The sequence below is a fragment of the Salmo salar genome, chromosome 18, assembly GCF_965601325.2.
Source record: "Salmo salar chromosome 18, fSalSal1, whole genome shotgun sequence".
Classification (NCBI taxonomy): domain Eukaryota; kingdom Metazoa; phylum Chordata; class Actinopteri; order Salmoniformes; family Salmonidae; genus Salmo; species Salmo salar.
Window position 1 is genome coordinate 45,946,883 of NC_138308.1, and position 27,853 is coordinate 45,974,735.

The following is a 27,853-nucleotide window of genomic DNA, read 5'->3' on the forward strand; positions in this document are numbered from 1 at the left end:
CTCGGTACAGTACTAAATACAGCCAGGCTGTAGCCTCGGTACAGTACTAAATACAGCGAGGCTGTAGCCTCGGTACAGTACTAAATACAGCCAGGCTGTAGCCTCGGTGCAGTACTGAATACAGTCAGGCTGTAGCCTTGGTACAGTACTGAATACAGCCAGGCTGTAGCCTTGGTACAGTACTGAATACAGCCAGGCTGTAGCCTCGGTACAGTACTAAATACAGTCAGGCTGTAGCCTCGGTACAGTACTAAATACAGTCAGGCTGTAACCTTGGTACAGTACTGAATACAGCCAGGCTGTAGCCTCGGTACAGTACTAAATACAGTCAGGCTGTAGCCTCGGTACAGTACTAAATACAGTCAGGCTGTAGCCTTGGTACAGTACTAAATACAGTCAGGCTGTAACCTTGGTACAGTACTGAATACAGCCAGGCTGTAGCCTCGGTACAGTACTAAATACAGTCAGGCTGTAGCCTTGGTACAGTACTAAATACAGTCAGGCTGTAGCCTTGGTACAGTACTGAATACGCTGTAGCCTCGGTACAGTACTGAATACAGTCAGGCTGTAGCCTCGGTACAGTACTAAATACAGCCAGGCTGTAGCCTCGGTACAGTACTAAATACAGTCAGGCTGTAGCCTTGGTACAGTACTGAATACAGCCAGGCTGTAGCCTTGGTACAGTACTGAATACGCTGTAGCCTCGGTACAGTACTGAATACAGTCAGGCTGTAGCCTCGGTACAGTACTAAATACAGTCAGGCTGTAGCCTTGGTACAGTACTGAATACAGCCAGGCTGTAGCCTTGGTACAGTACTGAATACAGCCAGGCTGTAGCCTTGGTACAGTACTGAATACAGCCAGGCTGTAGCCTTGGTACAGTACTGAATACAGCCAGGCTGTAGCCTCGGTACAGTACTAAATACAGTCAGGCTGTATCCTTGGTACAGTACTGAATACAGTCAGGCTGTAACCTTGGTACAGTACTGAATACAGCCAGGCTGTAGCCTCGGTACAGTACTAAATACAGTCAGGCTGTAGCCTTGGTACAGTACTAAATACAGTCAGGCTGTAGCCTCGGTACAGTACTGAATACAGCCAGGCTGTAGCCTCGGTACAGTACTGAATACAGTCAGGCTGTAGCCTCGGTACAGTACTGAATACAGTCAGGCTGTAGCCTCGGTACAGTACTGAATACAGTCAGGCTGTAGCCTCGGTACAGTACTGAATACAGTCAGGCTGTAGCCTCGGTACAGTACTGAATACAGTCAGGCTGTAGCCTCGGTACAGTACTGAATACAGTCAGGCTGTAGCCTCGGTACAGTACTGAATACAGTCAGGCTGTAGCCTCGGTACAGTACTGAATACAGCCAGGCTGTAGCCTCGGTACAGTACTGAATACAGCCAGGCTGTAGCCTCGGTACAGTACTGAATACAGCCAGGCTGTAGCCTCGGTACAGTACTGAATACAGCCAGGCTGTAGCCTCGGTACAGTACTGAATACAGCCAGGCTGTAGCCTCGGTACAGTACTAAATACAGCCAGGCTGTAACCTCGGTACAGTACTGAATACAGCCAGGCTGTAGCCTTGGTACAGTACTGAATACAGCCAGGCTGTAGCCTCGGTACAGTACTGAATACAGCCAGGCTGTAGCCTTGGTACAGTACTGAATACAGCCAGGCTGTAGCCTCGGTACAGTACTGAATACAGCCAGGCTGTAGCCTTGGTACAGTACTGAATACAGCCAGGCTGTAGCCTTGGTACAGTACTGAATACAGCCAGGCTGTAGCCTTGGTACAGTACTGAATACAGCCAGGCTGTAGCCTTGGTACAGTACTGAATACAGCCAGGCTGTAGCCTTGGTACAGTACTGAATACAGCCAGGCTGTAGCCTCGGTACAGTACTGAATACAGCCAGGCTGTAGCCTTGGTACAGTACTGAATACAGTCAGGCTGTAACCTTGGTACAGTACTAAATACAGTCAGGCTGTAGCCTTGGTACAGTACTAAATACAGTCAGGCTGTAACCTTGGTACAGTACTAAATACAGTCAGGCTGTAGCCTTGGTACAGTACTGAATACAGCCAGGCTGTAGCCTTGGTACAGTACTGAATACAGCCAGGCTGTAACCTTGGTACAGTACTAAATACAGTCAGGCTGTAGCCTTGGTACAGTACTGAATACAGCCAGGCTGTAACCTTGCATGCTTTTTACTTTAACGTTTCAACAGATTCACTGATGATATTTTATAGCTTTTTAAATTAAATTTAAAAAACACAGCAATTTCAACAACAACAAAAAGGAGATTTAAAATGGAACCCTGTTTTTAAAACACAATGTTATAACGGACATGAGACCCTTATTGTCATCAACATCCATGGACAGTGATCATTCATATCACATAGCACACAAGTATGTTGTTGTAGAACAGTGTACAGCGTCTAATAGGGCTAATAACATTTAACAGAGCGGGGCTTTACAGCGGCTAGATACATTATAGGAATGACATTATTAAGGGATTTTATAAGGAATTATATTATTAAGTCAACAGCTTGCAGAGTCCTGGATGAAGCCAAAAAACAAACTGTGACCAACAGAGACGTGTCAAAGTGGTTTGATTAAACTAAAGGGGCAAACAGATCATTCAATGCTACCAAACAACTTACCACCACACAATAACACTGCAGTGTAGGGCTGGTATACTACTGGTACAATACTGGTATTAGTACTACTGGTAGGGCTGGTATACTACTGGTACAATACTGGTATTAGTACTACTGGTAGGGCTGGTATACTACAGGTACAATACTGGTATTAGTACTACTGGTAGGGCTGGTATACTACTGGTACAATACCGGTATTAGTACTACTGGTAGGGCTGGTATACTACTGGTACAATAATCGTATTAGTACTACTGTCAGGGCTGGTATACTACTGGTACAATACCGGTATTAGTACTACTGGTAGGGCTGGTATACTACTGGTACAATACTGGTATTAGTACTACTGGCAGGGCTGGTATACTACTGGTACAATACTGGTGTTAGTACTACTGGTAGGGCTGGTATACTACTGGTACAATACCGGTATTAGTATTACTGGCAGGGCTGGTATACTACTGGTACAATACTGGTATTAGTACTACTGGTAGGGCTGGTATACTACTGGTACAATACCGGTATTAGTACTACTGGCAGGGCTGGTATACTACTGGTACAATACTGGTATTAGTACTACTGGTAGGGCTGATATACTACTGGTACAATATTGGTATTAGTACTACTGGTAGGGCTGGTATACTACTGGTACAATACTGGTATTAGTACTACTGGTAGGGCTGGTATACTACTGGTACAATGTTGGTATTAGTACTACTGGTAGGGCTGGTATACTACTGGTACAATACTGATAGTAGTACTACTGGTAGGGCTGGTATACTACTGGTACAATACCGGTATTAGTACTACTGATAGGGCTGGTACACTACTGGTATTAGTACTACTGGTGGGGCTGGTATACTACTGGTAGCATACTAGTACAATAATGGCATTAGTACAACTGGTATACTACTGGTATCATACTAGTACACTACTGGTAGGGCTGGCATACTAATGGTATCATACTAGTACACAACTGGTAATACTACTACTGGTAGGGCTGGTATACTAATGGTACTACAACTGGTATTAGTACTAATGGTATCATACTAGTACACAACTGATATTAGTACTACTGGTAGGGCTGGTATACTAATGGTACTATAACTGGTATTAGTACTAATGGTAGGGCTGGTATACTAATGGTATCACAACTGGTATTAGTACTAATGCTATCATACTAGTGCACTACTGATGTTAGTACTACTGGTAGGGCTGGTATACTACTGGTAGAGCTGGTATACTACTGGTATCATACTGGTAGGGTTGTATACTACTGGTATCATATTGGTATTAGTACTACTGGTAGGGATGGTATACTACTGGTATCATACTGGTATTGGTACTACTGGTAGGGATGGTATACTACTGGTATCATACTGGTACACTACTAGTATTAGTACTACTGGTAGGGCTGGTAAACTACTGGCATCGTACTGGTACACCACTAGTATACTACTAGTATTAGTACTACTGGTATACTACTGGCATCATACTGGTACACAACTGGTATTAGTACTACTGTTGGACTGGTATACTAATGGCATCATACTGGCACACTCCTAGTACACTACTGGTATACTACTGGCATCATACTGGTACACAACTGGTATTAGTACTACTGGTAGGGCTGGTATACTAATGGTATCATACTGGTACACTGCTGGTATTAGTACTACTGGTATACTAATGTCATCATACTGGTACACTACTAGTACACTACTGTTATTAGTACTACTGGTAGGGCTGGTATACTAATGGCATCATACTGGTACACTCCTAGTACACTACTGGTATTAGTACTACTGGTAGGGCTGGTATACTAGTGACATTCTGGTACACTACTAGTACACTACATGTATTAATACTACTGGTAGGGATGGTATACTACTGTAATACTACTGGTATACTACTGGTATGCTTTCTACTGGTATACAATTGGTATACTACTGGTACACTTGCTACAGGTAGGTAGTACTACTGATATTAGTAATGGTATACTACTGGTATTAGTACTACTGATATCAGTACTGCTATACTACTGGTATTAATACTACTGATATTAGTACTGATATACTGCTGGTATTAGTGATGCTGGTATTAGTACTACCAGTATTAGTACTGATATACTACTGGTATTAGTACTACTGTTATTAGTACTACTGATATTATTAGTGACATAGTACTGATATTAGTACAGGTATTAGTACTACTGATATTAGTACTGATATACTACTGGTATAATACTGATGTATATATTCGTTATTCTTCCTCAGCCAGCCCCCATGCACTCTCTCTCTCTCTGCTTCCTGTTAGCTGATATGTACTTCATTACCTACACCACTCTATATTGTATTATGGAAGGAGGGTGGGATTCTTCTCCAATATTTGTACTGTAGCATAAACCATAGAAATATCTGTTCAACTGTATGTACACCTGAAAAGAAGTGCAATTGATTGACTTACAATGTGCAATACTGTGTATTTTATACTGTTTTTAAAATATCAAAAATTTAACGAATTTATGATACAAAAAAATAAAATGTGAAAAATTAAACAAATCTGTTCATGAAGGTCATTACAAAACAAAGATCCCAACATGAAATAGAAAAACACAGAAACAAAGATCCCAACATGACATAGAAAAACACAGAAACAAAGATCCCATTATGACATAAAAAAACACAGAAACAAAGATCCCAACATGACATAGAAAAACACAGAAACAAAGATCCCATAGAAACAAAGATCCCAACATGACATAGAAAAACACAGAAACAAAGATCCCATTATGACATAGAAAAACACAGAAACAAAGATCCCATTATGACATAGAAAAACACAGAAACAAAGATCCCAACATGACATAGAAAAACACAGAAACAAAGATCCCATTATGACATAAAAAAACACAGAAACAAAGATCCCAACATGACAGAAAAACACAGAAACAAAGATCCCAACATGACATAGAAAAACACAGAAACAAAGATCCCAACATGACATAGAAAAACACAGAAACCAGTTTTGAAAACTTCCCATCTAGCACTTGGAGAGAACACACCTACATTCAGGAACATAGGAAGGGAGAATATACAGTTGTAGTGGGAAGTTTACATACACTTATGTTGGAGTCATTAAAACTCGTTTTTCAACCACTCCACAATTTTCTTGCTAACAAACTATAGTTTTGGCAAGTTGGTTAGGACATCTACTTTGTGCATGACACAAGTCATTTTTCCAACAATTGTTGACAGACAGATTATTTCACTTATAATTCACTGTATCACAATTCCAGTGGGTCAGAAGTTTACATACACTAAGTTGACTGTGCCTTTAAACAGCTTGGAACATTCCAGAAAAGTATGTCATGGCTTTAGAAGCTTCTGATAGGCTAACTGACATCATTTGAGTAAATTGGAGATGTACCTGTGGATGTATTTCAAGGCCTACCTTCAAAGTCAGTGCCTCTTTGCTTGACATCATGGGAAAATCAAAAGAAATCAGCCAAGACCTGAGAAAAAAAATTGTAGACCTCCACAAGTCTGGTTCATCCTTGGGAGCAATTTCCAAACGCCTGAAGGTACCACATTCATCTGTACAAACAATATTACGCAAGTATAAACACCATGGGACCATGCAGCCGTCATACCGCTCAGGAAGGAGACACGTTCTGTCTCCTAGAGATGAACGTACTCCTCTCCTCTGCTCCCTACCCTCCTCCCTACCATCCCCTCTCCTTCCTAGTCTCCCTCTCCTCTCCTCTCCTTCCTAGTCTCCCTCTCCTCTCCTCTCCTTCCCTTCCTAGTCTCCCTCTCCTCTCCTCCCCTTCCTAGTCTCCCTCTCCTCTCTCCTTCCTAGTCTCCCTCTCCTCTCCCCCCCTTCCTAGTCTCCCTCTCCTCTCCTCGTCTCCCTCTCCTCTCCTTCCTCGTCTCCCTCTCCTCTCCTCCCTCTCCTCTCCTTCCTAGTCTCCCTCTCCTCTCCTCCCTCTCCTCTCCTTCCTAGTCTCCCTCTCCCCTCTCCTTCCTAGTCTCCCTCTCCTCTCCTCCCTCTCCTCTCCTTCCTAGTCTCCCTCTCCCCTCTCCTTCCTAGTCTCCCTCTCCCCTCTCCTTCCTAGTCTCCCTCTCCCCTCTCCTTCCTCTCCTCTCCTTCCTAGTTTCCCTCTCCTCTCTCTCCTCTCTCTCCTTCCTAGTCTCCCTCTCCCCTCTCCTTCCTAGTTTCCCTCTCCTCTCCTCCCTCTCCTCTCCTTCCTAGTTTCCCTCTTCTCTCCTCCCTCTCCTCTCCTTCCTAGTTTCCCTCTCCTCTCCTCCCTCTCCTCTCCTTCCTAGTTTCCCTCTCCTCTCCTTCCTAGTCTTCCTCTCCCCTCTCCTTCCTAGTTTCCCTCTCCTCTCCTCCCTCTCCTCTCCTTCCTAGTTTCCCTCTCCTCTCCTCTCCTTCCTAGTTTCCCTCTCCTCTCCTCCCTCTCCTCTCCAACCTAGTCTCCCTCTCCTCTCTCCTTCCTAGTCTCCCTCTCCTCTCCTCCCTAGCCTCCCTCTCCTCTCCTTCCTAGTTTCCCTCTCCTTCCTAGTTTCCCTCTCCTTCCTAGTTTCCCTCTCCTCTCCTTCCTAGTTTCCCTCTCCTCTCCTCCCTCTCCTCTCCTTCCTAGTTTCCCTCTCCTCTCCTCCCTCTCCTCTCCAACCTAGTCTCCCTCTCCTCTCTCCTTCCTAGTCTCCCTCTCCTCTCCTCCCTAGCCTCCCTCTCCTCTCAGTCTCCTCTCCACCGCTATGGTAAATCTTCTACATCTGCTGTCATGCCCTTAGATGGTCGTTAGTCCTCAGGTGTGGAAACAGAACTTAGATGGTCATTAGTCCTCAGGCAGCTAGCCTAGTGGTTAGAGGCAGGTAGCCTAGTGGTTAGAGGCAGGTAGCCTAGTGGTTAGAGGCAGGTAGCCTAGTGGTTAGAGGCAGGTAGCCTAGTGGTTAGAGGCAGGTAGCCTAGTGGTTAAAGGCAGGTAGCCTAGTGGTTAGAGGCAGGTAGCCTAGTGGTTAGAGGCAGGTAGCCTAGTGGTTAGAGGCAGGTAGCCTAGTGGTTAGAGCCAGGTAGCCTAGTGGTTAGACAGGTAGCCTAGTGGTTAGAGCCAGGTAGCCTAGTGGTTAGAGGCAGGTAGCCTAGTGGTTAGAGGCAGGTAGCCTAGTGGTTAGAGGCAGGTAGCCTAGTGGTTAGAGGCAGGTAGCCTAGTGGTTAGAGCGTTGGACTAGTAACTGAAAGGTTACTGGGTCGAATCCCTGAGCTGACAAGGTACAAATCTGTCGTTCTGCCCCTGAACAAGACAGTTAACCCACTGTTCCCCGGTAGGCCGTCATTATAAATAAGAATTTGTTCTTAACCGACTTGCCTAGTTAAATAAAAAAAAATAAGGTGTGGAAACAGAAGTTATATTCTTCAAGTATCAATGGGTACATATAATTAATTGTATAAGTCTAAAAATGGATGTAGCTAACGCAGATAGCCCCTTTAAACAATAAGCTCACAATACAGAGACTGTTTAAGAAAATATATTGAAGATTTTATTCCAAAACAGTCACACTGTTGTAATACTGAAAGGTTACTGGGTCGAATCCCCAAGCTGACAAGGTAAAAACCTGTCCTTCTGCCCCTGAACGTGTAACTTCAGACTGAGTAAAATAACACGTTTCTTGTCAGGGACTTTTTCTACCAAAACTGGTAAAACTGGTTTAAGAACAGCTTATTCATGAACTACTGATGTGTTCTAGGGGACATTTTGAGACCTCAAGGTGCATCAGGTACTGCTGGAATGTTTAACAATGGCATGTCCATCTTTTAGTGAGAAATTACACGGGTCACTCAAACCATTTCTAAAGTAGAAATAGCCCACACCTGAGATGGGCCCCGCAACGAGACCACTAATGATTAGTAAATGGTTTATAAGGACCTACATCTTATGAATGTTCTTACCAATCATTATTATTTCACCTTTATTTAACCTCTATTTAACCAGGTAAAACCCATTGAGGTTAAAAACCTCTTTTGCGAGGGTGACCTGACATGAAGGAAAAAGAAGGAAATAGCAGCGTTTCCATAAAACATGACAGAGAAATACAGAATACACACAAGACAAAGTATCTCAACTTAAAGATACCAATTGAAGATTAGAAACAAGCGCAGTTATGACAAACAGGGTTGTCGATCAGAGTGTTAAAAACACAAGGACACCAAATCCCCTAACTTTACAATCTTCAGAAGCATATTCCAGGATGAAGGGGCATTATGGGAAAAATATGTTTTTTTCTCCCTCATCTCAGTTTCAGCCTTAGGAACCTTCAAGGAAATACTTCAAAATGTTGTTTCTAAATGTGTGAATAAGTATCTTACTAACATGTATAAATGTGGGAGTAATGATTAATAAATGAATAAACTATTTACTAATCCATTCTAAATGTTATATGTGGTGTTAGTCTGTAGTGAGAGAGACCAGTAATACGATGCTGTATCAAAAGCAACTGACACAGCATGCAGCTGGAAGATGGGTCTAGAAAGGACTGGACTAGATTCTGTGTTCATCTCTACAAGGGAACGCAGGGTGCTGCTCGTCTGCATCAAGACATTCTGATGCAGTGCCATATCTCACTATGATTCTGCTTTCTATGAGTGTTCTGCTGCAGCACTGTGGGTAGCGTGAAGTGGTAGAGAACAGGACTATAGACACTGTATTACACTGAGGACGGAATCAGAGCTGTATTACAGTGAGGACGGAATCAGAGCTGTATTACACTGAGGACGGAATCAGAGCTGTATTACAGCGAGGACGGAATCAGAGCTGTATTACACTGAGGACGGAATCAGAGCTGTATTACACTGAGGACGGAATCAGAGCTGTATTACAGCGAGGACGGAAACAGAGCTGTATTACAGCGAGGACGGAATCAGAGCTGTATTACAGCGAGGACGGAATCAGAGCTGTATTACAGCGAGGACGGAATCAGAGCTGTATTACAGCGAGGACGGAATCAGAGCTGTATTACACTGAGGACGGAATCAGAGCTGTATTACACTGAGGACGGAATCAGAGCTGTATTACACTGAGGACGGAATCAGAGCTGTATTACAGCGAGGACGGAATCAGAGCTGTATTACAGCGAGGACGGAATCAGAGCTGTATTACAGCGAGGACGGAATCAGAGCTGTATTACAGCGAGGACGGAATCAGAGCTGTATTACAGCGAGGACGGAATCAGAGCTGTATTACAGCGAGGACGGAATCGGAGCTGTATTACAGCGAGGACGGAATCGGAGCTGTATTACAGCGAGGACGGAATCGGAGCTGTATTACACTGAGGACGGAATCAGAGCTGTATTACACTGAGGACGGAATCAGAGCTGTATTACACTGAGGACGGAATCAGAGCTGTATTACAGCGAGGACGGAATCAGAGCTGTATTACACTGAGGACGGAATCAGAGCTGTATTACACTGAGGACGGAATCAGAGCTGTATTACACTGAGGATGGAATCAGAGCTGTATTACAGTGAGGATGGAATCAGAGCTGTATTACAGTGAGGACGGAATCAGAGCTGTATTAAACTGAGGACGGAATCAGAGCTGTATTACAGTGAGGACAGGTCCAGAGCTGTATTACAGTGAGGACAGAATCAGAGCTGTATTAAACTGAGGACGGAATCAGAGCTGTATTACAGTGAGGACAGGTCCAGAGCTGTATTACAGTGAGGACAGGTCCAGAGCTGTATTACAGTGAGGATGGAATCAGAGCTGTATTACAGTGAGGATGGAATCAGAGCTGTATTACAGTGAGGACGGAATCAGAGCTGTATTACAGTGAGGACGGGTCCAGAGCTGTATTACAGTGAGGACGGAATCAGAGCTGTATTAAACTGAGGACGGAATCAGAGCTGTATTACAGTGAGGACGGGTCCAGAGCTGTATTACAGTGAGGACGGAATCAGAGCTGTATTAAACTGAGGACGGAATCAGAGCTGTATTACAGTGAGGACAGGTCCAGAGCTGTATTACAGTGAGGATGTGCTACTGGTCAGTGGCTGCATACAGAGGACCACAGCATAGCAACCTGTCTATCAACACTACACTGTCAGTTAATAACTGAGTCGTTCCACTACATCTCCACTTCTCTCCTCCATGTAAACAGCAGCAGAGTGGGATGAACCAGGATGAAGCTGTACAACATCAAGCAGTCCTGAGAGGAGAGCAAAGACAAAGGCTTGATAGATGACAGGCCAGTAGTGGACGTGATCAAACATTCAGGACCACAGAATGACAATATGACTTGATTCTGTTTGTGTTTCTACCTCCACTGAGTTGATTGTGTTTGTGTTTCTACCTCCACTGAGTTGATTCTGTTTGTGTTTCTGACCTCCACTGAGTTGATTCTGTTTGTGTTTCTACCTCCACTGAGTTGATTGTGTTTGTGTTTCTGACCTCCACTGAGTTGATTCTGTTTGTGTTTCTACCTCCACTGAGTTGATTGTGTTTGTGTTTCTACCTCCACTGAGTTGATTCTGTTTGTGTTTCTACCTCCACTGAGTTGATTCTGTTTGTGTTTCTACCTCCACTGAGTTGATTCTGTTTGTGTTTATACCTCCACTGAGTTGATTCTGTTTGTGTTTCTACCTCCACTGAGTTGATTGTGTTTCTACCTCCACTGAGTTGATTCTGTTTGTGTTTCTGACCTCCACTGAGTTGATTCTGTTTGTGTTTCTACCTACACTGAGTTGATTCTGTTTGTGTTTCTACCTCCACTGAGTTGATTCTGTTTGTGTTTCTACCTCCACTGAGTTGATTCTGTTTGTGTTTCTACCTCCACTGAGTTGATTCTGTTTGTGTTTCTACCTCCACTGAGTTGATTCTGTTTGTGTTTCTGACCTCCACTGAGTTGATTCTGTTTGTGTTTCTACCTACACTGAGTTGATTGTGTTTCTGACCTCCACTGAGTTGATTCTGTTTGTGTTTCTACCTCCACTGAGTTGATTCTGTTTGTGTTTCTGACCTCCACTGAGTTGATTCTGTTTGTGTTTCTGACCTCCACTGAGTTGATTCTGATTGTGTTTCTGCCTCCACTGAGTTGATTCTGTTTGTGTTTCTACCTCCACTGAGTTGATTCTGTTTGTGTTTCTGACCTCCACTGAGTTGATTCTGTTTGTGTTTCTGACCTCCACTGAGTTGATTCTGTTTGTGTTTCTACCTCCACTGAGTTGATTCTGTTTGTGTTTCTACCTCCACTGAGTTGATTCTGATTGTGTTTCTGACCTCCACTGAGTTGATTCTGTTTGTGTTTCTACCTCCACTGAGTTGATTCTGTTTGTGTTTCTACCTCCACTGAGTTGATTCTGTTTGTGTTTCTGACCTCCACTGAGTTGATTCTGTTTGTGTTTCTGACCTCCACTGAGTTGATTCTGTTTGTGTTTCTGACCTCCACTGAGTTGATTCTGTTTGTGTTTCTACCTCCACTGAGTTGATTGTGTTTCTACCTCCACTGAGTTGATTGTGTTTCTACCTCCACTGAGTTGATTCTGTTTGTGTTTCTACCTCCACTGAGTTGATTCTGTTTGTGTTTCTACCTCCACTGAGTTGATTGTGTTTCTACCTCCACTGAGTTGATTCTGTTTGTGTTTCTGACCTCCACTGAGTTGATTCTGTTTGTGTTTCTGACCTCCACTGAGTTGATTCTGTTTGTGTTTCTACCTCCACTGAGTTGATTCTGTTTGTGTTTCTACCTCCACTGAGTTGATTCTGTTTGTGTTTCTACCTCCACTGAGTTGATTCTGTTTGTGTTTCTACCTCCACTGAGTTGATTCTGTTTGTGTTTCTACCTCCACTGAGTTGATTCTGTTTGTGTTTCTGCCTCCACTGAGTTGTTTGTGTTTGTGTTTCTGCCTCCACTGAGTTGTTTGTGTTTGTGTTTCTACCTCCACTGAGTTGATTCTGTTTGTGTTTCTACCTCCACTGAGTTGATTGTGTTTCTACCTCCACTGAGTTGATTCTGTTTGTGTTTCTACCTCCACTGAGTTGATTCTGTTTGTGTTTCTACCTCCACTGAGTTGATTCTGTTTGTGTTTCTACCTCCACTGAGTTGATTGTGTTTCTACCTCCACTGAGTTGATTCTGTTTGTGTTTCTACCTCCACTGAGTTGATTCTGTTTGTGTTTCTACCTCCACTGAGTTGATTCTGTTTGTGTTTCTACCTCCACTGAGTTGATTCTGTTTGTGTTTCTACCTCCACTGAGTTGATTCTGTTTGTGTTTCTACCTCCACTGAGTTGATTCTGTTTGTGTTTCTACCTCCACTGAGTTGATTCTGTTTGTGTTTCTGACCTCCACTGAGTTGATTCTGTTTGTGTTTCTACCTCCACTGAGTTGATTCTGTTTGTGTTTCTGACCTCCACTGAGTTGATTCTGTTTGTGTTTCTACCTCCACTGAGTTGATTCTGTTTGTGTTTCTGACCTCCACTGAGTTGATTCTGTTTGTGTTTCTACCTCCACTGAGTTGATTCTGTTTGTGTTTCTACCTCCACTGAGTTGATTCTGATTGTGTTTCTGACCTCCACTGAGTTGATTCTGTTTGTGTTTCTACCTCCACTGAGTTGATTCTGTTTGTGTTTCTACCTCCACTGAGTTGATTGTGTTTCTGACCTCCACTGAGTTGATTCTGTTTGTGTTTCTACCTCCACTGAGTTGATTCTGTTTGTGTTTCTACCTCCACTGAGTTGATTGTGTTTCTGACCTCCACTGAGTTGATTCTGTTTGTGTTTCTACCTCCACTGAGTTGATTCTGTTTGTGTTTCTGACCTCCACTGAGTTGATTCTGTTTGTGTTTCTACCTCCACTGAGTTGATTCTGTTTGTGTTTCTACCTACACTGAGTTGATTCTGTTTGTGTTTCTGACCTCCACTGAGTTGATTCTGTTTGTGTTTCTACCTCCACTGAGTTGATTCTGTTTGTGTTTCTACCTCCACTGAGTTGATTGTGTTTCTACCTCCACTGAGTTGATTCTGTTTGTGTTTCTGACCTCCACTGAGTTGATTCTGTTTGTGTTTCTGACCTCCACTGAGTTGATTCTGTTTGTGTTTCTGACCTCCACTGAGTTGATTCTGTTTGTGTTTCTGACCTCCACTGAGTTGATTCTGTTTGTGTTTCTACCTCCACTGAGTTGATTCTGTTTGTGTTTCTGACCTCCACTGAGTTGATTCTGTTTGTGTTTCTGACCTCCACTGAGTTGATTCTGTTTGTGTTTCTACCTCCACTGAGTTGATTCTGTTTGTGTTTCTGACCTCCACTGAGTTGATTCTGTTTGTGTTTCTGACCTCCACTGAGTTGATTGTGTTTCTGACCTCCACTGAGTTGATTCTGTTTGTGTTTCTGCCTCCACTGAGTTGATTCTGTTTGTGTTTCTGACCTCCACTGAGTTGATTCTGTTTGTGTTTCTGCCTCCACTGAGTTGATTCTGTTTGTGTTTCTGACCTCCACTGAGTTGATTCTGTTTGTGTTTCTGACCTCCACTGAGTTGATTCTGTTTGTGTTTCTGACCTCCACTGAGTTGATTCTGTTTGTGTTTCTGACCTCCACTGAGTTGATTCTGTTTGTGTTTCTACCTCCACTGAGTTGATTCTGTTTGTGTTTCTGACCTCCACTGAGTTGATTGTGTTTGTGTTTCTACCTCCACTGAGTTGATTCTGTTTGTGTTTCTACCTCCACTGAGTTGATTCTGTTTGTGTTTCTACCTCCACTGAGTTGATTCTGTTTGTGTTTCTACCTCCACTGAGTTGATTGTGTTTCTACCTCCACTGAGTTGATTCTGTTTGTGTTTCTACCTCCACTGACTTGATTCTGTTTGTGTTTCTACCTCCACTGAGTTGATTCTGTTTGTGTTTCTGACCTCCACTGAGTTGATTCTGTTTGTGTTTCTGACCTCCACTGAGTTGATTCTGTTTGTGTTTCTACCTCCACTGAGTTGATTCTGTTTGTGTTTCTACCTCCACTGAGTTGATTGTGTTTCTACCTCCACTGAGTTGATTGTGTTTCTGACCTCCACTGAGTTGATTCTGATTGTGTTTCTACCTCCACTGAGTTGATTCTGTTTGTGTTTCTGACCTCCACTGAGTTGATTCTGATTGTGTTTCTGACCTCCACTGAGTTGATTCTGTTTGTGTTTCTACCTCCACTGAGTTGATTGTGTTTCTGACCTCCACTGAGTTGATTCTGTTTGTGTTTCTGACCTCCACTGAGTTGATTCTGTTTGTGTTTCTGACCTCCACTGAGTTGATTCTGTTTGTGTTTCTGACCTCCACTGAGTTGATTGTGTTTGTGTTTCTGACCTCCACTGAGTTGATTCTGTTTGTGTTTCTGACCTCCACTGAGTTGATTGTGTTTCTGACCTCCACTGAGTTGATTCTGTTTGTGTTTCTGACCTCCACTGAGTTGATTCTGTTTGTGTTTCTGACCTCCACTGAGTTGATTCTGTTTGTGTTTCTGACCTCCACTGAGTTGATTGTGTTTGTGTTTCTGACCTCCACTGAGTTGATTCTGTTTGTGTTTCTACCTCCACTGAGTTGATTCTGTTTGTGTTTCTACCTCCACTGAGTTGATTGTGTTTCTACCTCCACTGAGTTGATTCTGTTTGTGTTTCTACCTCCACTGAGTTGATTCTGTTTGTGTTTCTACCTCCACTGAGTTGATTCTGTTTGTGTTTATACCTCCACTGAGTTGATTGTGTTTCTACCTCCACTGAGTTGATTGTGTTTCTACCTCCACTGAGTTGATTCTGTTTGTGTTTCTACCTCCACTGAGTTGATTCTGTTTGTGTTTCTGACCTCCACTGAGTTGATTCTGTTTGTGTTTCTACCTCCACTGAGTTGATTCTGTTTGTGTTTCTACCTCCACTGAGTTGATTCTGTTTGTGTTTCTACCTCCACTGAGTTGATTCTGATTGTGTTTCTGACCTCCACTGAGTTGATTCTGTTTGTGTTTCTACCTCCACTGAGTTGATTCTGTTTGTGTTTCTACCTCCACTGAGTTGATTCTGTTTGTGTTTCTACCTCCACTGAGTTGATTGTGTTTCTACCTCCACTGAGTTGATTCTGTTTGTGTTTCTACCTCCACTGAGTTGATTCTGTTTGTGTTTCTACCTCCACTGAGTTGATTCTGTTTGTGTTTCTGACCTCCACTGAGTTGATTGTGTTTGTGTTTCTACCTCCACTGAGTTGATTCTGTTTGTGTTTCTACCTCCACTGAGTTGATTCTGTTTGTGTTTCTACCTCCACTGAGTTGATTCTGTTTGTGTTTCTACCTCCACTGAGTTGATTCTGTTTGTGTTTCTACCTCCACTGAGTTGATTCTGTTTGTGTTTCTGACCTCCACTGAGTTGATTGTGTTTGTGTTTCTACCTCCACTGAGTTGATTGTGTTTGTGTTTCTACCTACACTGAGTTGATTCTGTTTGTGTTTCTACCTCCACTGAGTTGATTCTGTTTGTGTTTCTACCTCCACTGAGTTGATTCTGTTTGTGTTTCTACCTCCACTGAGTTGATTGTGTTTCTACCTCCACTGAGTTGATTCTGTTTGTGTTTCTACCTCCACTGAGTTGATTGTGTTTGTGTTTCTACCTACACTGAGTTGATTCTGTTTGTGTTTCTGCCTCCACTGAGTTGATTCTGTTTGTGTTTCTGACCTCCACTGAGTTGATTCTGTTTGTGTTTCTACCTCCACTGAGTTGATTCTGTTTGTGTTTCTACCTCCACTGAGTTGATTCTGTTTGTGTTTCTACCTCCACTGAGTTGATTCTGTTTGTGTTTCTACCTCCACTGAGTTGATTCTGTTTGTGTTTCTACCTACACTGAGTTGATTGTGTTTGTGTTTCTACCTCCACTGAGTTGATTCTGTTTGTGTTTCTACCTACACTGAGTTGATTGTGTTTCTACCTCCACTGAGTTGACCCATAAGGGTGCAGCGACCAGAGTGAACACTTGCATACCAACACTATGCTGTAAGGTTTTCTAATAGAGCTGTTGTACAGTTGAACCCTGCCTAAGCATCCTTTAGGACACAGAGACACAGATACAGAGACACGTTCCTCTTCACTGACCATGGCCAACGTAGCTACAACAAAACCTGACTCAACTAGTCATCACTTTGATCGCTCCCATTAAATGTGTTCACCACTAGAGAGAGAGAGAGAGAGAGAGAGAGAGAGAGAGAGAGAGAGAGAGAGAGTGAGAGAATGAGAGGGAGAGAGAATGAGAATGAGAGAGAGAGAGAGGGAAAGACAGAGGGATAATGAGAGGGGGATAATGAGAGGGGAGAGGGGGAGAGGGAGGGAGAATTAGAGGGGAGAGGGAGGAGAGAGAGGGAGAATGAGAGGGGAGAGGGAGGGAGAATGAGAGGGGAGAGGGAGGGAGAATGAGAGGGGAGAGGGAGGGAGGGAGAATGAGAGGGGAGAGGGAGGGAGGGAGGGAGAATGAGAGGGGAGAGGGAGGGAGGGAGAATGAGAGGGGAGAGGGAGGGAGGGAGAATGAGAGGGGAGAGGGAGGGAGAATGAGAGGGGAGAGGGAGGGAGAATGAGAGGGGAGAGGGAGAATGAGAGGGGAGAGAATGCGAGGGGAGAGGGAGATTTAGAAGGGCGAGAGAGAGAGACGAGGGGGAGAGAGGGAGAATGTGAGGGGAGAGAGAGGGAGAATGTGAGGGGAGAGGGAGAATGTGAGGGGAGAGGGAGAATGTGAGGGGAGAGGGAGAATGTGAGGGGAGAGGGAGAACGAGAGGGGAGATGGAGAACGAGAGGGTAGAGAGAGAATAAAGAAATTTAAAGCATAAATGTAAATCTAAGAGGCTGCCTGCCTCTCAGCTCAGAAAAACAAGGTCAGTTAGATGCAGTCAGTCTAACTGGGTCTCGGGCCTGTTCAAAATTCAAGCCTGTTCTTATTGATCATTAAATAATGATAGACTGACTGATTTAAATGCAATGACAGACAGCAGCTCACAGAGACAGAGGGTTGAGACTTCACACACACATCTCTAAGGAGAGACAGTCAGACTGTAGTGGGGTTAAGGTAGGTCTCTAAGGAGAGACAGGCAGACTGTAATGGGGTTAAGGTAGGTCTCTAAGGAGAGACAGTCAGACTGTAGTGGGGTTAAGGTAGGTCTCTAAGGAGAGACAGGCAGACTGTAGTGGGGTTAAGGTAGGTCTCTATGGAGAGACATTCAGACTGTAGTGGGGTTAAGGTAGGTCTCTAAGGAGAGACAGGCAGACTGTAGTGGGGTTAAGGTAGGTCTCTAAGGAGAGACATTCAGACTGTAGTGGGGTTAAGGTAGGTCTCTAAGGAGAGACAGTCAGACTGTAGTGGGGTTAAGGTAGGTCTCTAAGGAGAGACAGGCAGACTGTAGTGGGGTTAAGGTAGGTCTCTAAGGAGAGACATTCAGACTGTAGTGGGGTTAAGGTAGGTCTCTAAGGAGAGACAGGCAGACTGTAGTGGGTTTAAGGTAGGTCTCTAAGGAGAGACAGGCAGACTGTAGTGGGTTTAAGGTAGGTCTCTAAGGAGAGACAGGCAGACTGTAGTGGGTTTAAGGTAGGTCTCTAAGGAGAGACAGGCAGACTGTAGTGGGGTTAAGGTAGGTCTCTATGGACAGACAGTCAGACTGTAGTTTGGTTGAGGTAGGTCTCTAAGGAGAGACAGTCAGACTGTAGTTGGGTTAAGGTAGGTCTCTAAGGAGAGACATTCAGACTGTAGTGGGGTTAAGGTAGGTCTCTAAGGAGAGACAGTCAGACTGTAGTTTGGTTGAGGTAGGTCTCTAAGGAGAGACATTCAGACTGTAGTGGGGTTAAGGTAGGTCTCTAAGGAGAGACATTCAGACTGTAGTGGGGTTAAGGTAGGTCTCTAAGGAGAGACAGTCAGACTGTAGTTTGGTTGAGGTAGGTCTCTAAGGACAGACAGTCAGACTGTCTCTCTCTCCCCTCTTAACACCAATAGAGTCTGATTGTCAAAACTTAAATACCTACCTTAACTACTGGGACATCTGACCTCCCCATTCTACTGTAACTACTGGGACATCTGACCTCTCCATTCTACTGTAACTACTGGGACCATCTGACCTCCATTCTACTGTAACATCTGACCTCTCCATTCTACTGTAACTACTGGGACATCTGACCTCTCCATTCTACTGTAACTACTGGGACATCTGACCTCTCCATTCTACTGTAACTACTGGGACATCTGACCTCTCCATTCTACTGTAACTACTGGGACATCTGACCTCTCCATTCTACTGTAACTACTGGGACATCTGACCTCCATTCTACTGTAACATCTGACCTCTCCATTCTACTGTAACTACTGTAACATCTGACCTCTCCATTCTACTGTAACTACTGGGACCATCTGACCTCTCCATTCTACTGTAACATCTGACCTCTCCATTCTACTGTAACTACTGGGACCATCTGACCTCTCCATTCTACTGTAACTACTGGGACATCTGACCTCTCCATTCTACTGTAACTACTGGGACATCTGACCTCTCCATTCTACTGTAACTACTGGGACATCTGACCTCTCCATTCTACTGTAACATCTGACCTCTCCATTCTACTGTAACTACTGGGACATCTGACCTCTCCATTCTACTGTAACTACTGGGACATCTGACCTCTCCATTCTACTGTAACTACTGGGACATCTGACCTCTCCATTCTACTGTAACTACTGTAACATCTGACCTCTCCATTCTACTGTAACTACTGGGACATCTGACCTCCATTCTACTGTAACTACTGGGACATCTGACCTCTCCATTCTACTGTAACTACTGGGACCATCTGACCTCTCCATTCTACTGTAACTACTGGGACATCTGACCTCTCCATTCTACTGTAACTACTGGGACATCTGACCTCTCCATTCTATTGTAACTACTGGGACATCTGACCTCTCCATTCTACTGTAACTACTGGGACATCTGACCTCTCCATTCTACTGTAACTACTGGGACATCTGACCTCCATTCTACTGTAACATCTGACCTCTCCATTCTACTGTAACTACTGGGACATCTGACCTCTCCATTCTACTGTAACTACTGGGACATCTGACCTCTCCATTCTACTGTAACTACTGGGACATCTGACCTCTCCATTCTACTGTAACTACTGGGACATCTGACCTCCATTCTACTGTAACATCTGACCTCTCCATTCTACTGTAACTACTGGGACATCTGACCTCTCCATTCTACTGTAACTACTGGGACATCTGACCTCTCCATTCTACCGTAACTACTGGGACATCTGACCTCTCCATTCTACTGTAACATCTGACCTCTCCATTCTACTGTAACTACTGGGACATCTGACCTCTCCATTCTACAGTAACTACTGGGACATCTGACCTCTCCATTCTACCGTAACTACTGGGACATCTGACCTCCATTCTACTGTAACATCTGACCTCTCCATTCTACTGTAACTACTGGGACATCTGACCTCTCCATTCTACTGTAACTACTGGGACATCTGACCTCTCCATTCTACTGTAACTACTGGGACATCTGACCTCTCCATTCTACTGTAACTACTGGGACATCTGACCTCTCCATTCTACTGTAACTACTGGGACATCTGACCTCTCCATTCTACTGTAACTACTGGGACATCTGACCTCTCCATTCTACTGTAACTACTGGGACATCTGACCTCCATTCTACTGTAACATCTGACCTCTCCATTCTACTGTAACTACTGGGACATCTGACCTCTCCATTCTACTGTAACTACTGGGACATCTGACCTCTCCATTCTACTGTAACTACTGGGACATCTGACCTCTCCATTCTACTGTAACTACTGGGACATCTGACCTCTCCATTCTACTGTAACTACTGGGACATCTGACCTCTCCATTCTACTGTAACTACTGGGACATCTGACTTCTCCATTCTACTGTAACATCTGACCTCTCCATTCTACTGTAACATCTGACCTCTCCATTCTACTGTAACTACTGGGACATCTGACCTCTCCATTCTACTGTAACTACTGGGACATCTGACCTCCATTCTACTGTAACATCTGACCTCTCCATTCTACTGTAACTACTGGGACATCTGACCTCTCCATTCTACTGTAACTACTGGGACATCTGACCTCTCCATTCTACTGTAACATCTGACCTCTCCATTCTACTGTAACTACTGGGACATCTGACCTCTCCATTCTACTGTAACTACTGGGACATCTGACCTCTCCATTCTACTGTAACTACTGGGACATCTGACCTCTCCATTCTACTGTAACTACTGGGACATCTGACCTCTCCATTCTACTGTAACTACTGGGACATCTGACCTCCATTCTACTGTAACATCTGACCTCTCCATTCTACTGTAACTACTGGGACATCTGACCTCTCCATTCTACTGTAACTACTGGGACATCTGACCTCTCCATTCTACCGTAACTACTGGGACATCTGACCTCTCCATTCTACTGTAACATCTGACCTCTCCATTCTACAGTAACTACTGGGACATCTGACCTCTCCATTCTACCGTAACTACTGGGACATCTGACCTCCATTCTACTGTAACATCTGACCTCTCCATTCTACTGTAACTACTGGGACATCTGACCTCTCCATTCTACAGTAACTACTGGGACATCTGACCTCTCCATTCTACTGTAACTACTGGGACATCTGACCTCTCCATTCTACTGTAACTACTGGGACATCTGACCTCTCCATTCTACAGTAACTACTGGGACATCTGACCTCTCCATTCTACTGTAACTACTGGGACATCTGACCTCTCCATTCTACTGTAACTACTGGGACATCTGACCTCTCCATTCTACTGTAACTACTGGGACATCTGACCTCTCCATTCTACTGTAACTACTGGGACATCTGACCTCTCCATTCTACTGTAACTACTGGGACATCTGACCTCTCCATTCTACAGTAACTACTGGGACATCTGACCTGTCCATTCTACTGTAACTACTGGGACATCTGACCTCTCCATTCTACTGTAACTACTGGGACATCTGACCTCTCCATTCTACTGTAACTACTGGGACATCTGACCTCTCCATTCTACTGTAACTACTGTAACATCTGACCTCTCCATTCTACTGTAACTTCAAATCCCATAATATTCCGTATCCTGGAATTCCGATCATATTTAGTAATCCACATTCCAGTTATCTTTTGGTTTGGTCTGCAATCTACAGTACATCCATTGTCAAATCACCCCAACTGTGTACATATAGTATGCGTCCTTGCAAAAGTCCCCACATTCCTCCCACGTTCCTACCGTCAGCCTCATGTAAATGGATGAGTGCCTGTCGCGGCGGGCGGAGCGTCGTCAGGATGACAGCACAGATACAGAATGACTTATCAGTGACTTAATTGTCTCAGAGTTCCAGCTGAGAGGATGATTGGCTCGGCCTCAGTATCACAGAACCAGTGTCCCAAAATGGAAGCCTGTTCCCTATATTGAGCACTATTTTAGACCACAGCCCTATAGGAGCCAATAGGACATAGTGTACCATTTGGGATGCACAAAGAGAATCCACTGATTAGATAACTCACAGAGAACCTGCATGGGTCTGGCTTTAGGAACGCTGTCTGTATTAGGTGACAGATCTCACACACACACACACACACGGAACACACACACGGAACACACACACACACACGGAACACACACACACACACGGAACACACACACACACACGGAACACACACACACACACGGAACACACACACACACACACGGAACACACACGCAAACACGCTGAAATATGACATAGCCAGGCTAATAAAGCAGATGAAAGCAGTGAGGGAGATCAAGGGAACCTTTAGAGTGAATCTACATGAAGCTGTGTGAGTCTAGGGATGACTCACTCAGAACAAGGTTTCCATCGTTCTGTGATGCTGTGGATGGAAGTTGATGTTGCAGAGGGACAATTAGGGTTGAAAAATTCTATAAACTTTATCGAAAGTTTCCCATTTTTTTCTCAGAAATCCTGGTTGTCAGATTCCCAGACACAGGAGAGAAGGGAAGAAGTAGGAACAGAGTTTTAGAGGTTCATAAGGCTGGTTGGGAGGTTTGAAGAAGAGTCACTTACAATGAGAGGAGAGTCTCTGCCCATGGAGATGACTGTTCTGTTGACTGTCCTCAGGAGCTTCTCCATGATGATCTGGACATGCCACTGAGTAGGACCCTGGACACACAAGATGAAGGAGGAGGAGGAGGACAAGAGATTAGGTTGATCTTTCACTGAGGAAATCGATAGACACAGAATGTTTTCAACAGTGTATGTTGAGATTTATAAAACTGGCTAGTTTGGGTCCTGGATGCTAATTGGCTGAAACAGTAGTTCAACTGTGCGTATATCAGACAATATATAACGGGTATGATGCAAAAATGCTTGTTTTATCACAAACCCCCGAGGAGCCGTATTGCTATTATAAACTGGTTACCAATGTAATTAGAGCAGGAAAAAAAAGAAATGTTTTGTCATACTCGTGGTATACGGTCGCCGTGGTATATCAGACCGTATACAGCGTTGCGTTGTGTCTCAGAACAGTCCTTAGCCGTGGTATATTGGCCATATACCACACCTCTTCGTGCCTTATTGCTTAAATATACCACAAACCCCTGAGCTGCTTTATAAATGATGATGCTAGTCATCTTTGTTGCTTTGCAAACATCCTTAACACAAATGCGGAGCTATATTGTATGTTATTTTTTACAATTATATTATTTTATACTAGTAGAACTGCTCAGAGAAAGAGATTTTGTTGAACAAGTAATAAAATAAAGAAGATAGGAAGAGGGTTTTGATGTGTGCTTGGGGAGGTTGTCTTGATGTTAGATCTACTTGGGGCCCATTTTCAGGCAACCTTGTTTTAGGCTAAAATGTCCTGTTACTGGGTAAAGTTCATGATGCTGTTGACCTTAACAAGACCTCCAGGACAGGTGGAAGCTAAATAACAAGACCTCCAGGACAGGTGGAAGCTAAATAACAAGACCCCCAGGACAGGTGGAAGCTAAATAACAAGACCCCCAGGACCAGTGGAAGCTAAATAACAAGACCCCCAGGACCAGTGGAAGCTAAATAACAAGACCCCCAGGACCAGTGGAAGCTAAATAACAAGACCCCCAGGACCAGTGGAAGCTAAATAACAAGACCCCCAGGACCAGTGGAAGCTAAATAACAAGACCCCCAGGACCAGTGGAAGCTAAATAACAAGACCCCCAGGACCAGTGGAAGCTAAATAACAAGACCCCCAGGACCAGTGGAAGCTAAATAACAAGACCCCCAGGACCAGTGGAAGCTAAATAGCCCCATAACATCAGTGATCCACCACCATATTTTACCATAACATCAATGACCACCACCATATGTTACCATAACATCATTGACCCACCACCATGTTACCATAACATCATTGACCCACCACCATATGTTACCATAACAGCAGTGATCCACCACCATATGTTACCATAACATCAGTGACCCACTACCATATGTTACCATAACATCAGTGACCCACCACCATATGTTACCATAACATCAGTGGCCCACTACCATATGTTACCATAACATCGGTGATCCACTACCATATGTTACCATAACATCAGTGATCCACCACCATATGTTACCATAACATCAGTGATCCACTACCATATGTTACCATAACATCAGTGATCCACCACCATATGTTACCATAACATCAGTGATCCACCACCATATGTTACCATAACATCAGTGATCCACCACCATATGTTACCGTAACATCAGTGATCCACCACCATATGTTACCATAACATCAGTGATCCACCACCATATGTTACCATAACATCAGTGATCCACCACCATATGTTACCATAACATCAATGATCCACCACCATATGTTACCATAACATCAATGATCCACCACCATATGTTACCATAACATCAGTGATCCACCACCATATTTTACAGTAGGTATGAGGTACTTTTCTGCATACATGTCTTATTTTTCGACGGTGAATCCACCACTAGTGTGTGTGGCCATAGATCTCTATTTCCAAGTCACCTGACCATAGCAGCACCTGAAGTTTACGAAGAAGCCACTGTGACATTACAGACCAATCAGATCTAATCTCTTGGCATTTCCAACCCCTTCATTATTTCAGCCAATCATGGCTAGCCAGGAGGAAGAAGGGCACAGCGAGCAGGGGGAGTGGGGATCTGGGCTGTCTGTGGACGAATCCATCTAAGACAGTGGCACGCTAGCTACCGCTTCCACCGCCCCAAAACCTTCAATAATTCAGTGCTATTTTCACACAACACACACACACATCACTCCATCTCCAATCTTAAAAGGTAGTATCTGATCTCTCCTCTCAATGTGTCAGGTATGACGCATGACATTATGCAATCCCAACAGGGCTCTCTCTCATGTTTCTATACCATCTCTGACGTCACTGTGCCTTTTGATTTCAGGACCGCTCTATTGCTTTACTAACACAATAACTAATGGAGTTCTGCGCTGAATTCATATCACATGGAATGTAACAATAAGTGCAGGGAATGGTTGGGGGGAAAAAACAATGATATTGAGTGATGGTTCTCTCTGTATTGAATTATGGGAACTCTGCCAATGAAACCAACTAAATTATTGAAGGAAAGGTCCATGAAATAATCATTTGTTTCTGATATGGAATGGGATTACAGCAATTATATCAGAAACTCTGTAGTGCAGGACATTAATACACACCAGAGATCCATCTAGTAGTCCCACAGCTGCTTTTCACTAGCATGTTGTTTTTACTGGAGTGGATGGAGGAGAGTGGACTAACAGGATATCAATATTATATTTAATAGAGTGGACTAACAGGATATCAATATTATATTTAATAGAGTGGACTAACAGGATATCAATATTATATTTAATAGAGTGGACTGACAGGATATCAATATTATATTTAATAGAGTGGACTAACAGGATATCAATATTATATTTAATAGAGTGGACTAACAGGATATCAATATTATATTTAATAGAGTGGACTAACAGGATATCAATATTATATTTAATAGAGTGGACTAACAGGATATCAATATTATATTTAATAGAGTGGACTGACAGGATATCAATATTATATTTAATAGAGTGGACTAACAGGATATCAATATTATATTTAATAGAGTGGACTGACAGGATATCAATATTATATTTAATAGAGTGGACTGACAGGATATCAATATTATATTTAATAGAGTGGACTAACAGGATATCAATATTATATTTAATAGAGTGGACTAACAGGATATCAATATTATATTTAATAGAGTGGACTGACAGGATATCAATATTATATTTAATAGAGTGGACTAACAGGATATCAATATTATATTTAATAGAGTGGACTGACAGGATATCAATATTATATTTAATAGAGTGGACTAACAGGATATCAATATTATATTTAATACAGTGGTCTAACAGGATATCAATATTATATTTAATAGAGTGGACTGACAGGATATCAATATTATATTTAATAGAGTGGACTAACAGGATATCAATGTTATATTTAATAGAGTGGACTAACAGGATATCAATATTATATTTAATAGAGTGGACTAACAGGATATCAATATTATATTTAATAGAGTGGACTGACAGGATATCAATATTATATTTAATACAGTGGACTAACAGGATATCAATGTTATATTTAATAGAGTGGACTAACAGGATATCAATATTATATTTAATAGAGTGGACTAACAGGATATCAATATTATATTTAATAGAGTGGACTAACAGGATATCAATATTATATTTAATAGAGTGGACTAACAGGATATCAATATTATATTTAATAGAGTGGACAAACAGGATATCAATATTATATTTAATAGAGCGGACTAAGAGATTATCAATATTATATTTAATAGAGTGGACTAACAGGTGATCAATATTATATTTAATAGAGTGGACAAACAGGATATCAATATTATATTTAATAGAGCGGACTAAGAGGTTATCAATATTATACACTGCGCAAAAAAATAAAGGGAACACTTAAACAACACATCCTAGATCTGAATTAAATAAATAATCTTATTAAATACTTTTTTCTTTACATAGTTGAATGTGCTGACAACAAAAATCACACAAAAATAATCAATGGAAATCCAATTTATCAACCCATGGAGGTCTGGATTTGGAGTCACACTCAAAATTAAAGTGGAAAACCACACTACAGGCTGATCCAACTTTGATGTAATGTCCTTAAAACAAGTCAAAATGAGGCTCAGTAGTGTGTGTGGCCTCCACGTGCCTGTATGACCTCCCTACAACGTCTGGGCATGCTCCTGATGAGGTGGCGGATGGTCTCCTGAGGGATCTCCTCCCAGACCTGGACTAAAGCATCCGCCAACCCCTGGACAGTCTGTGGTGCAACGTGGCGTTGGTGGATGGAGCGAGACATGATGTCCCAGATGTGCTCAATTGGATTCAGGTCTGGGGAACGGGCGGGCCAGTCCATAGCATCAATGCCTTCCTCTTGCAGGAACTGCTGACACACTCCAGCCACATGAGGTCTAGCATTGTCTTGCATTAGGAGGAACCCAGGGCCAACCACACCAGCATATGGTCTCACAAGGGGTCTGAGGATCTCATCTCGGTACCTAATGGCAGTCAGGCTACCTCTGGCGAGCACATGGAGGGCTGTGCGGCCCCCCAAAGAAATGCCACCCCACACCATGACTGACCCACCGCCAAACTGGTCATGCTGGAGGATGTTGCAGGCAGCAGAACGTTCTCCACGGCATCTCCAGACTCTGTCACGTCTGTCACGGGCTCAGTGTGAACCTGCTTTCATCTGTGAAGAGCACAGGGCACCAGTGGCGAATTTGCCAATCTTGGTGTTCTCTGGCAAATGCCAAACGTCCTGCACGGTGTTGGGCTGTAAGCACAACCCCTACCTGTGGACGTCGGGCCCTCATACCACCCTCATGGAGTCTGTTTCTGACTGTTTGAGCAGACACATGCACATTTGTGGCCTGCTGGAGGTCATTTTGCAGGGCTCTGGCAGTGCTCCTCCTGCTCCTCCTTGCACAAAGGTGGAGGTAGCGGTTCTGCTGCTGGGTTGTTGCCCTCCTACGGCCTCCTCC

General features: G+C 43.4%; 1 protein-coding gene across 2 annotated transcripts in view; it reads right to left on the reverse strand.

Annotated features, from left to right (window-relative positions):
- The window catches only part of LOC106613940 (dedicator of cytokinesis protein 1), a 733,517-nt gene that overhangs the window by 485,618 nt on the left and 220,046 nt on the right, over nt 1-27,853 (reverse strand). For both annotated transcript variants that reach the window (XM_045701156.2, XM_045701155.2), the window contains exon 27: nt 22,805-22,900. In XM_045701156.2, the coding sequence (XP_045557112.1) occupies nt 22,805-22,900 (96 nt within the window). The remainder of the gene's footprint in view (nt 1-22,804; nt 22,901-27,853) is intronic.